Below are 12,403 nucleotides of genomic sequence, written 5' to 3' on the forward strand. Positions count from 1 at the left end.
TTTTTACTTACCCCATTCCTTCTGCCTTTTCAGGCGTTCTGCCCTTTTGAAATGTGCTTTGGCTCTCACTTCTTCAAAGCACAGTTCAGAGCCTTCACAATACAGAAGGTCCTTCGCATACATGGCCTTCTGTTCAAGCGGGGGGCCGGATGATGGTGTTGGTAAGACTTCTGATTTTGAAATAGTGGTTACATATCTAGGTTGATAGCTGCATAGAAAAATATGGCAGTTTATTTATAGTTTCAGATGTTTTCTCTCTCTCTCCAGCCTCACAAATAACAATACATACCACATTACTTATATTCCAAAATCTGAAAAATACAAAACTGTTCTGGCCCCACCAATATTGGATACAGGATACCCAACTTGTGCTAAAGCACTATGGATTCACAGAATAAGTAATATAGAAAAAAAAGCTCTATTTTACTGATTTTTCCTTTTTAATTTTTTTTAAATGGGCAAACCATAGCTCTCTATTGTTGGACTGCAGCTCTTATTAGCCTCACCCACAAGAAAAAATGCTGTAACTGAGCAACATACAGAATGCCACAAGTTGAGCATCCCAAGACAACAAGTTGCCACAAAACATGAATCCACTAAATTCCATTCACCTCAAAAAGCTAGAGACAGGAACAACCAAGCTCAAATCCTCATTTTAGCTTCACATGATTTAGCATAATATCCCTTTAAAAACAACTACGTACATGTTTTCTTGTCCAACGCAAGTGATGGGCTCTGGTTCGGATGGATTCTAGAATATAAGAGAGAAAATTCAGATTGAGGATTCTTCTAGGGCTGGCTGATATTAATAACTTTCCAGAAGTGAAGAGAGACAAAATATATCAAGAGAACACTAGACAATAGCAGGGAGCAGCTCAACAACTCACCGTTCTGTTAATAACTTGTCTAGTATGGGAATGAGCAACTATAGTTGGATTCCACTTCCCATGATCCATCACTACTGGTTATGCTCAGGAGAAATGATAGCTGTTGCAATGCAATTATAGCTGGAGAGCCACAACTGCCCATCCTGGTTTAGTCAAAGCCAAATCCAGCAGAAGTTGGCACTGTGCTTCCTCTTACCCAAATCATTGGTAACTTCTCTGGTTTGTTCCAGCTCCTTCTACATTCAGACAACACATTAAAGCAGTGGTTCTCAACCTGTGGGTCCCCAGATGTTTTGGCCTTCAACCCCTAGAAATCCATAACAGCTGGTAAACTGGCTGAAATTTCTGGGAGTTGTAGGCCAAAACACCTGGAGACCCACAGGTTGAGAACCACTGCATTCAAGGAATCAGTGACAGAAGGCTGTGATTTGTGTTTAGCTACTACATTTGTTTGCAGGAGAATACTTGCTGCTATTGTTACAATTATTATATCATTAAACATATTATTATTTATATCCCACGTTTCTCCAAAGTGACAGGGGAAACTAAGGTTAAAGTTGAAACAATTTAACCCTTTTAAAGACGCAACACTTAGTTTAAATATATGATCCTTCTAACAATGCTCTAGGTAAGACTGATCTCAATATATTCCTACAGTAAGATAAAACAGCCTTGTGAAATATTACATTTTAATGATGTTATAACATAAAATAAGAACATTTTGATCTAAAAGAAAGGTTTCCATCACAATCACATCAGCATGAAAGACAACCTGCATTTCACTGAGCTTGGATATTATTATTTGGGAGGATTTTAACACAGAATCCCTGAGTTCCTAGCCAGAGGATTATAGAAACCATATAATTTTTTAAACCTTTTCAAGCAATGTTCTACTATTATTTACATTTGAGTTACAGACCCACTAAGAAAACCCAACAAATGCTACAGTCAGCGAAGGACAAAAGGGATCCTCTCACCTCTGCAGGAGTCTACCGTATACCATGCAGCTGTGGACAAATTTACATAGGGACCACCAAATGCAGCATCTCCCAGACACAAATCAAGGAACATGAAAGGCACTGCAGACTGATTCAACCAGAGAAGTCAGCCATAGCAGAGCATTTGATGAACCAACCTGGACACAGTATATTATTTGAGAATGCAGAAATGCTCGACCACTCCAACAACTATCACAATCAGACTACTCAGAGAAGCCATTGAAATCCACAAGCATACGGACAATTTCAACAGAAAGGAGGAAACCATGAAAATGAACAAAATCTGGCTACCAGTATTAAAAAAAACCCTCTAAAATCAGGACAGTAAATAAGGAGCAACACTCCTATCAGGGATAGCTAACGACTCTGAACAAAGGATTCCCCCAGGCCAGGAGGTGAAGCTGGGAAGGCCATTTAATGCTAATTGAGGTGAATAATTACAACATTCACACTGGCCTCCAACAGACAAGATTTGGGAGAGCCTCAGCGTTCTGCAGCGTCCGCCATCTTCACCACTACTGGAAGTTCCTTGCTTTGTTTCTCCATATACCCCACAACCTCTGAGAATGCCTGCCATTGATGTGGGCGAAACGTCAGAAGAGAATACTTCTGGAACATGGCCATACAGCCCTGTGATCCCGGCCATGAAAGCCTTCGACAACATACATTTGAGTTGTTAATCAAGAAGAAAGGACAGTTCCATCCTTCATTTCTATGTGATTAATTTTATCCAGTAGCTATTTATTTCAGATACCTGTTTCTGGTAGTTTGGATCAGCTTTAGAAGGCATCTGACCGGACAGCTGAGGGTCAAGCGGCTGCAAGGCACCAACTGTAGAAAGATATAACAACAAAAGAAAATAAGGGTCTTGATATAAGCAGCAACTGATTCAGAGGTAACATCATAACCCACCTCAACAAGATTCTAAATAAGCCTATATCAAGCATAATCTCAGATTTTTATATTCAGATTTTCAGTGTAAAACAGAAAAAGCTTACAACATTTCAAAAAAAAGTAGATTGTTTTCTTGTTCTTTTACAGCATGTAGAGACAAAAAAAAGCTAGGAGACTGAAAACAAAAAAGAAGAGAAACTTCTGTCTAGCAAAATGTCACTCCTATATGGAAGAAAAGCACAATAATATCAGCATAAACATTGTGGTTTTCAACAGAACACTGATATTGCCAAAGCATAATCATCTAATGGCATAGATCTGAAAGGTACACTAAAAGAGTTCCCAGAAGAAGAAAAAATCCTGCCCCTATCAGTACTTCCTTGTAATAATCTGTACTTTCAAAAGGCCCTGATGCTGTTTAGGCAACAGAGGAAACATTTTGTGATCTACTTCTAGATTAGTCTGGTAGCGCGAAGTTAGAATAGGCAGTCTTCAATCAATCACAGGCTTCTTGGTCAGCCTTTTTCTTTGCTGGAGCATCATGTTTATTAGCTTTGTTGGAAGTACAGAAAGGAGAGAAGAGAGATGTGAGCAGATGTGGATAGATCTCTAGGTCTCCTCAATATCATCACCAAATGGAAAATGTCCTAGGCATGAAGAAAGCTCTGTTTGCTCCAACATATTTGAGAGCTCTGTGTGGCTGTTGAAAACTAAACCAGAACAGACCAAACCTCTTGTTTCAGTACTTTTAAGTTTACATTTCAATACATTTTGAAAACCTATAGTTTGATATAAACAAAATCACAATATTAAATTATAACATATTTACAGTGTAGAATTAGACCCACCGTGGCTTGGAATTTGGCCATGCGTCAAGTGACTCTGCAAAAGCCTAGGTTGAAGAGAGCAGACAGTGAGTAAAAATATAGGCAAGGAAGTCACACACTTCTGTATGAAACAAAATGGAAAGTTTCATAGAAATAAAACTAAAGTAACTAGCATGTTACAAAACTTAAGAAACCATAGTTGATGCTGTCCATAGCCACATAGTCACATCAAATCTATTTATTTATTTACTTCATTTCTACCTCTCCTTTCTTGACCCCAGAGGGGACTCAATACGGCTTACAAATCTGGCAAAAATGCAGTGCCGCACAGGTAAACAATAAAACACATCTCATCAAAATATAAACCATCTCAATATAAAAGCAATGAAAACACATACCAATCAATCAAACAGATTAAAACCCTATAAAAAGCTGAGTCATGACTGCATGTCCAAAACTACTACATGCTCTCCAGTTATCACCACCAACCTAGTCAAACAAAACACACACTCAACTTGTCAAGTCTTTAGCCATCAATCTCACCACTGTTAAAAAGCACGGCCTGGAAAAGTTACTTTTTGACTACTACTTAGAAAATTCCACAACTTGGTCAAAATAGACACAGAAGCAGCACTGAAAAAAAATTCAAAGCAGCATTTAAGGGGGAAAAATCCTTTTGAGATTAAGTCACCAGTTGCATAATAGCAGCCAAGGACTACATGCAGATCTAGACTTATAGGCTGCTCATCACTGATATAAAGCTTCTATGTTTCCTGTTTGACGCATACCAGATAATACTTCCAAGGTTTTTAAAAAGCCTCACTGAATAGCATTCCCTCCTTGTCTGCCAGTCATCATAACACCAACTGCTCACAAATTTTTGGAAATCTCCCCCAGGAAACTAGGTTGACTCCTTCTTTACGCTCTTTCCACCTTTTCCAAGTGAAAACTGTTCTCCCGGGCTTTGAGACATTGCCTTCAATGTCCTTTTAATAATGTTTAATTCTGTTGATGTCTTTATATTTTCAATTAATTTTAAATGATTTGGCTCTATGGGTTATTTTTTAAATAACATACACACCCGATGTTTTTGTATATTGAGTCCCAATTCTGGGAAACAAGAGGTATACAAATGACTAAAACAATAAAAAATAGATTGCAAAAATGCAATCAAGACCTATATTTTTAAGTTACTATAGAACTATTATTTGAATACAACTCCTTATAATCATTGTACGTCTACCCTATTTTCATCACTACCTTCCTTACCTACATGGCACTGCATCTAATTATACAAACACTGATTGAGTGCTATTGTTGGATCAGTTATTATATCTACAATGCATATGCTCTCCTACAGGAATGGTGAGCAGTGGTCCACTTTTGGATTATAACCCTCACTATTCCTTATCATTCACAATGCTAACTAGAGGTCACAGGAGTAGCAATCCAATGATAACCAGAGGGTCATGCATTCTTCATACATGTACTACCGGCAAAGCAGTCAGGGATCACAAGATCAGCTGTTAGTTATGTGACATATGTATACACACCTGTATTGCTGCTGCAGTTTTTCAGCTGGCTGTGCTCCATTCTGAATCCCCTTCTGAATAACACTGCTTGCAAGAGACACAGTTCCTTGCATGGCGAGTTGCTCGGCCCAAGCAATGTATAAAGCAGAGGACTTGCTGCCAATTCCTTGGCTATAAATATAGTCAAAAAACTGACATGGCTCATTCATAATGTTAGCCTAGTGAAGATACAAGAAGATAGAAATACATTAATGCGCTAGTATGGGGAAGATCAGCCAGTTCAAAAGTAAGCAGCCTTGAATTTCATTTTGAAAAAGCAAAGCATGGACCGAATAACAAATAATGGTAACAGTGGTTTAATACAGGTAGAAAAAATAAAGCAGCAGCACCATTTGAAAGAATATTGTACACTGAGGATGCCAAAACAGGCAACAAAGACAATCCAATGGCCTGACTCAGTACACATGAACTTTTGTGTTAATAGTACAAATGGTAGTGGGACGTGTATGATAAAAAATTAATGGTTCTCTGTTGATGTTTATATCAGAGCAATGAGGGAGCAGAGGTTTCCTGCTTTTATTCTAAACTAACTTGGGTATCTGGCGATGCTCGGGTAATTTGAAAAGGGCCTTGTTTGTTTTTGGATGTTAGATAATATCAGTTTGGTCATATATTACACTATTTCTTAGAGAAAAACTCAGTCTTTGCTTTTGTTTTTATGAATGCTCTCATTAGAAAATGCATTAGCATGTGGGTGGACTGCAATTCCCAAAAATCTTGGGTCAACACTCTCAAAACTCAGTATTCACAGTTGGCCATCTTGAGTCTGTGTGCCAAATTTGATCCAGATCCGTTATCTGCTGAGTTCAGTGTTCTCTGGATAAGGGTGAATACAACTCCCAGAGTCCCAAGGCAATCCCCTGAAACTGTTCAGTTGGCCATGTTGGGTCTGTGTGCCAAGCTTGGTCCAGATCTGATGTTGGCCGGGTTCAGTGTTTTCTGAATATGGCTGAATTGTAACTCCCAGATGCCAAATTCAATTACTCCCAAACCCCACCACTATACAAAGTTGATCGTGTTGGGTCTGTGTGCCAGGTTTGGTCCAGATCCATCACTGGTAGGGTTTAGAGGGCTCAGGGAATATAGGTAAATTATAACTCCCAGAGATAAAGGTCAATCACCTCCAAAGTCCACCAGTATTCCCAGTTGGCCATGTTGAATTTGTGTGCCAGATTTGGTCCAGATCTGTCATCAGATGGGTTCAGTATTCTCTAAATACTGGTGAACTATAACTCCTGGATATCAAGGCCAATCACCTCCAAACCCCACCAGTATGCAAATTTGGCCGTGTCGGGTCTGTGTAGTTAGTTCCAGGTCCATCGTTGGTGGGGGTTGAGAGTGCTCTTAGATTGCAGGTGAACTCTACATCCCAGTCTCTACAACTCCTATAAATCATGGTGAGTTCTCCCCAAACCTCTCCAGTATGTTCAGTTGCTGATCAATTCCTGTTTGCTGTGTGTCATAGGCAACAGGAGGAAAGGGTTAAGGGAGAGGCGGGGTGGGGTCATGCAAATGAAAAGAGAAAGGAACACTGGGATGTGCTCGCTGTAACCTGCAATATCCTTGGAATTAGTGACTTGGTGGCTCCACAGCACTGAGAACTATAGCCGATTTGTGGAGGCTGTTTGAGTGAACACCTGTGCCACATACACACATACAATTTTTATTATGTGTATAGATAGATGTACAAAAGTGGTAGAGTACATATGGAGATGGATAACTTTTGAGTCAACAGCATACTCTCTCCACACTTTGATTTTGTATTCCATTTTTTAAAATGTGAACCAATTAACAGCTAACTAGATTAACTGGACTCCCACTTAACATAAAAAAGCAAATTATTCTCAGAAATTGCAATCAAAAGGAAAGCTCCACTGTCTTATTTTGAATTAAAGATTTATAGCGACATTCTATAATTCAAGACAGTTTGCATCTAGCCACAAAAAATGTTTAAAACAGTCTATTTTGCTCTGCATATTTTAAAATATTTTTTAAATGTTGCTTCTACTCCATGTACATACAAATTTCACACAGCAGTTGATGAATCTAGTGTCATCGTAGTATCTCTTCTCATTAAAAAACGTTCTCACAAGCTGCTCCAGTAAACGTGGCAGGTAGTTTTGTTTTCCTTCTGCCTCTGAGAGTCCTTCGACCCACTGAAAGTACCTAAATCAAGAGGAGTTAATTGGCTGTATGTCCGCATGTTAAATTCAGAAACTTGACTGAAGAACTCAAGTCAAAGAAAGGACCAACCTATACCAAGGATCAAGTGGGTCATCGCCTTTGTAGTTCTGTATATAAGCTTCAAACATCCTATTAAAAAAACCATAGTCTTATTATTATTTACATTGATTACTAAATGTCAGTTGGTTTTAACATTATAGATACACTCTAGCTAACAAAGCATCTGACAAAGAACCTCCTTCTTATTAAGTCTGTTTATGATGTCCTAGCCACCATTTTCTTCCTCCTCCTCTATCTAGCTAGATTTTTTTAAAGCATTTGGAGCATGACAAAGTTTTTGTTTTGCTTCTTTTCTTTCAGTGTATTCTTTTTCCAAAAAAACCATTTGTACTGATAGCTTTTCTTGTTCATTATAATTGGATTTTTGATTCAGTTAAAATTATTTTAAATAAAAGAATGTGAGTGTAATGAATGAAAGCTGGAAAACCGTTACATTACTAATGTCAGGTTACAGCAGTGTACCTGCAAGTAAACAATGTGACATCATTTGAGCTGAAAAAGAATAGAAATCTACCGATTGTACTAGCTGTGTCTGTGTCTGCACACAAAAATAACTTTATTCTTATATACCGCCACCATCTCCCCAAAGGGTCTCGGGACAGCTTACAGACGGCACAAAGTGCCAAAAAGCAAACATAAAAGTGAACACAATATAAAATACAATAAAATAAATCACATTCATATAAGTTAAATAGCAGCTGCCTCCAGAATCCCTTAAAGTATATGAATGGCAAAACAAGAAAAGGAGGACGTAAATAAGTCTGCTCACCAGATAACAGCCCCCCCCCCGCCCCGCAAAAAAAGCAGGTTAAAAAAGTGTACTGTATTTTATCACAGAAGTCACACTTTTTATCTCTTGAAAAAAGGGGTTGTGACTATTATGTGGTTAAAAAGTTCTGCTTTCGGGCTTCATCTGACCAGCAGCAGGCAAGCAATTGACTATTACACAGGCATGGGTAAACTTTGGCCCTCCAGGTGTTTTGGACTTCAACTCCCACGATCCCTAACAGCCCTAACAGCCAGTACAACTAGAAAATGTGAAAAGAGATGGCACTTAGTTGGAAGCAAATAATGAAACCACGAGTGCTGGGCCCGCAGAAATACTGGGTTATGCTGTAGATGTCCACTGTTTTCAGATGTTTTATTTGTAAAGTGCTATGTACAGTAGAGTCTCACTAATCCAAGCCTCACTTACGCAGTAATGTTATGTTGTAAGCCTCTGGATAATCCAAGCCATTTTTGTCGTCAATGTTTTCAATATATTGTGATATTTTGGTGCTAAATTCGTAAATACAGTAATTACAACATAACATTACTGCGTATTGAACTACTTTTTCTGTCAAAGTTGTTGTCTAATATGATGTTTTGGTGCTTAATTTGTAAAATCATAACCTAATTTGATGTTTAATAGGCATTTCCTTAATCCCTCCTTATTATCCAAGATATTCACTTATCCAAGCTTCTGCCAGCCCGTTTAGCTTGGATAAGTGAGACTCTACTGTACTTGAAATCTCTAAGTTACAAATAAGATTTGTTTTTAGGTTTAAGTTGTATGTAAGTCAGAACAGGCAAATTTTTAAGTGTAACTCCAGCCACCTATCTATCTCCTATGGTATTTGTTTTGCTGTCTGTGACCCTGTTCAAAAGATCTCACCTCATTTTCTGTCTCTGTGATAACTGGATTTTGAAAAATTTGGCTTGTTGTGGAAACAGGGATTGGCAATAAAGCTTGAGTGAGGACACCCTTTCCACATTATAATAACTCTTCCAGGAATGAATTTCCTTTCCTAAGGGATGATTTTTTCATTTCTTGTTGTCTCTCTTTAACTATGGGCATCATCACACTTGAGCATTTATCCACTTTAAATCCGGTTTCTGCCTCCTGCAGAATTCTGGGGTTTGTAGTTTTGTGAGGCCCAGCACCTATCTGGCTGAGCTGTTTAAAGGCCCCTCCCTAAAGTGGATCCAAACTCTAATGTGATGAAGTGGTTTCGCTTGCAAGTTGGATGCTTGTAAATCGAGGAAAGCGTGTACATTGATGGTGCTATGTAAACAAACAGTGCTAATAATTACAGTAGAGTCTCACTTATTCAACATAAACGGGCCAGCAAAACGTTGGATAAGCGAATATGTGGGATAATAAGGAGGCATTAAGAAAAAGCCTATTAAACATCAAATTAGGTTATGATTTTACAAATTAAGCACTAAAACATCATGTTATACAACAAGTTTGACAGAAAAAGTAGTTCAATATGCAGTAATGCTATGTAGTAATTACTGTGTTTATGAATTTAGCACCAAAATATCACGATATATTGAAAACATTGACTACAAAAATGCGTTGGATAATCCGGAACGTTGGATAAGCGAGTGTTAGATAAGTGAGACTCTACTGTACCGGAAAAAGAACTGTTGAATGAGCAATGCTTTCCACTGATTTTTAATTCAGTAGCATTTTAATATTATATATGAGGAAGGGGGTACTGCAACATACATACATACATCTTAAATAAATAAAAGGCAGCATAGCACATACCTGATTTTTTACATCTGTAAACTCCAGGCACATTCTGTGATTTTATGCTGGCAAGGTGTGCATCTACACCAGGCCTGAGCAAACTTGGGCCTTCCAGGTGTTTTGGACTTCAACCCCCACAATTCCTAACAGCCTACCAGCTGTTAGAAATTGGAATTGAAGTCCAAAACACCTGGAGGACCCAAGTTTACCTATCATCTGTTAGTAATTGTGGAGGTTAAAGTCCAAACCACCTGGAGAGCCCAAGGCCCGTTCCCACATTATCTGCTTAGAACTGGAATATATGGCAGAGTGGACTCTGATAACCCAGTTCAAAGCAGATACTGTGGGGTTTTCTGCCTTGATATTCTGGGTTATATAGCTCCGTGGAAGGGCCCTTCTGCTTTACTCACTGCGCTCGCACGGAGAGATCCATCTCGGCCATTAGGAATGTTAACTGCCAGGAAGGAAACGCACAGGGAAGAAATTCAAATTCCCCCGCGCAGCCGCAATTGCGGCCCAAGCCTTCTCCCGATTGGCTGATGTCCCCAAACAGCCAGCCAATCGAATTCGAGAACGGAAATTGTTACCGAAGATACAGCACTAGCAAAAAGGGCCTTGAAGAAGAGAACATAGAGATAAGAGAGAAAACATAGGCATGCCTCACTTCCGGTTCCCAAGCGAGCTCCCCTATATGCATGATACAGAGCAGAGAAGCCACGCCAGTAATTCCCAGGGTAAATCTACATTTTAGAATCAATGCAGTTTGACACCACTTTGAACTGCCATAGTTCAATGCTAAGGAATCCTGGAAATTGTAGTCCTCTTTGGCAGAGAAGGATAAAACTACCAAAATCCTTGGGTGCTTAAATTCCATTATGTATACAATGGCATAATAAAATGGTGTTCCTCCTTATATAAAATGGCAAAATGAAGCTTTGTTTTGGGGATTTTTATGGCTATGAAAATATTCAATATTTTTAAAATTCGTTTTTATTGTAATTTTTATAATTTTTACATTTTTTATTTGTTATATCTTATATTTATATTAAGTAAAGGTATATCTTATATTTATATTACACACATACTAAAAATATTTTACCAATCAACAAACTCCCACATTAAATTGACTAAATTCTACAGAAAAAAATATTTAATGTGTTGCATTGTTAACACCACTTCTGCTTATTTTGACTGTTTGTTACTCATTCTCAATTTTCTTGACACTGTAAACTTTGGATTGCCGTGAGTTTTCCGGGTTGAATGGCCATGTTCCAGAAACATTCTCTCCTGACGTTTTGCCCACATCTATGGCAGGCATCCTCAAAGCTTGTGGGGTCTGTTGGAAACTAGGCAAGTGGAGTTTATATATCTATGCAAAATCCAGGTTGGGAGAAAGAACTCTTAACTGAGGCAAGTGTGAATGTTGATTACCTTCATTAGCATTTAATAGCCTTGCAGATTCAAAGCCTGGCTGCTTTCTGCCTGGGGGAATTCTTTGTTGGGAGGTGTTAGCTGGCCCTGGTTGTTTCTTCTCTGGAATTCTTCTGTTTTCTGAATGTTGTTCTTTATTTATTGTCCTGATTTTAGAAGTTTTTTAAATTATTGGTAGCCAGATTTTGTTCATTGTCATGGTTTCCTCCCTTCTGTTAAAATTATCCACATGTTTGTAGATTTCAATGGCTTCTCTGTGTAGTCTGACATGATAGTTTTTAGAGTGGTCCGGCATTTCTGTGTTATCAAATGATATGCTGTGTCCAGGTTGGATCATAAAGTGCGCTGCTATGGCTGACCTCTGGTTGAGTTTGTCTGCAGTGCCTTCTGGAACATGGCCATACAGCCCGGAAAAACTTTTCTCCTGAGAAAAACTTGTAATATCACAAAGGATTGCCAACTCACCCGCCTCATAGGAAATCTGCTCCAAAACAGGAACTTTTTTCTTCAATTCCAGGACCAGAAAAGCAGATGACAAAAACAGAAGAACGGCCTGCTTCAGGGGAGCGTACTTGCTCCATCAATGTTTAACATTTACACAAATGATCAGCCAATGCCAGAAGGGACAGAGAGTTTCATCTATGCTGACGATCGTGCCATCACCACCCAAGCAGGGAGCTTTGAAATGGTTGAATCTGCAATCTCTATTGTTCTTGTATCTCCTGCAGCACTCTCCTCTTTCGGCAACTCCAGGGAATTTACAACCTCCGCTGTAGTAAAGCATAGCATAGCTTTAAAGCCCCAAATCAGCTGAAGGAGAGGGCACCTGGTGTCTCATAATGTATCAGCACTGCAATTGTTTAGACAGGCAGCTGGCCAAAGAGAGAGAACTAGTAAAAAGGAAAGGAAAAAAGCCAGAAACTTGACTGTTTATAGACCTGCTACCAATAAGACATGCAAAACTTTGCACTGCCTCTCCTACTGGTGCCTCCAGTTTCAGAAACGGTAGCTC

At 38.8% G+C, this 12,403-nt stretch overlaps 1 protein-coding gene across 3 annotated transcripts in view; it reads right to left on the bottom strand.

The window, feature by feature from the left end:
- The window catches only part of bub1 (BUB1 mitotic checkpoint serine/threonine kinase), a 37,836-nt gene extending 25,698 nt beyond the window's left edge, over positions 1-12,138 (bottom strand). Inside the window, exons 1-8 of one of the 3 annotated variants that reach the window (XM_008122632.3) lie at positions 11,857-12,138; positions 7,452-7,511; positions 7,220-7,364; positions 5,160-5,356; positions 3,628-3,671; positions 2,640-2,716; positions 705-751; positions 12-208 (exon numbers count right to left, since the gene is read on the bottom strand). In XM_008122632.3, the coding sequence (XP_008120839.2) occupies positions 12-208; positions 705-751; positions 2,640-2,716; positions 3,628-3,671; positions 5,160-5,356; positions 7,220-7,364; positions 7,452-7,510 (766 nt within the window). In that variant the 5' untranslated portion in view covers position 7,511; positions 11,857-12,138. Of the gene's footprint in view, positions 1-11; positions 209-704; positions 752-2,639; positions 2,717-3,627; positions 3,672-5,159; positions 5,357-7,219; positions 7,365-7,451; positions 7,512-10,370; positions 10,499-11,856 lie in introns of those variants that run through there. The other 2 variants (XM_008122631.3, XM_008122633.3) reach the window with 2 other exon arrangements.
- Positions 12,139-12,403: the final 265 nt, after the last annotated feature.

Source organism: Anolis carolinensis, chromosome 1, assembly GCF_035594765.1.
Source record: "Anolis carolinensis isolate JA03-04 chromosome 1, rAnoCar3.1.pri, whole genome shotgun sequence".
Lineage (NCBI taxonomy): Eukaryota > Metazoa > Chordata > Lepidosauria > Squamata > Dactyloidae > Anolis > Anolis carolinensis.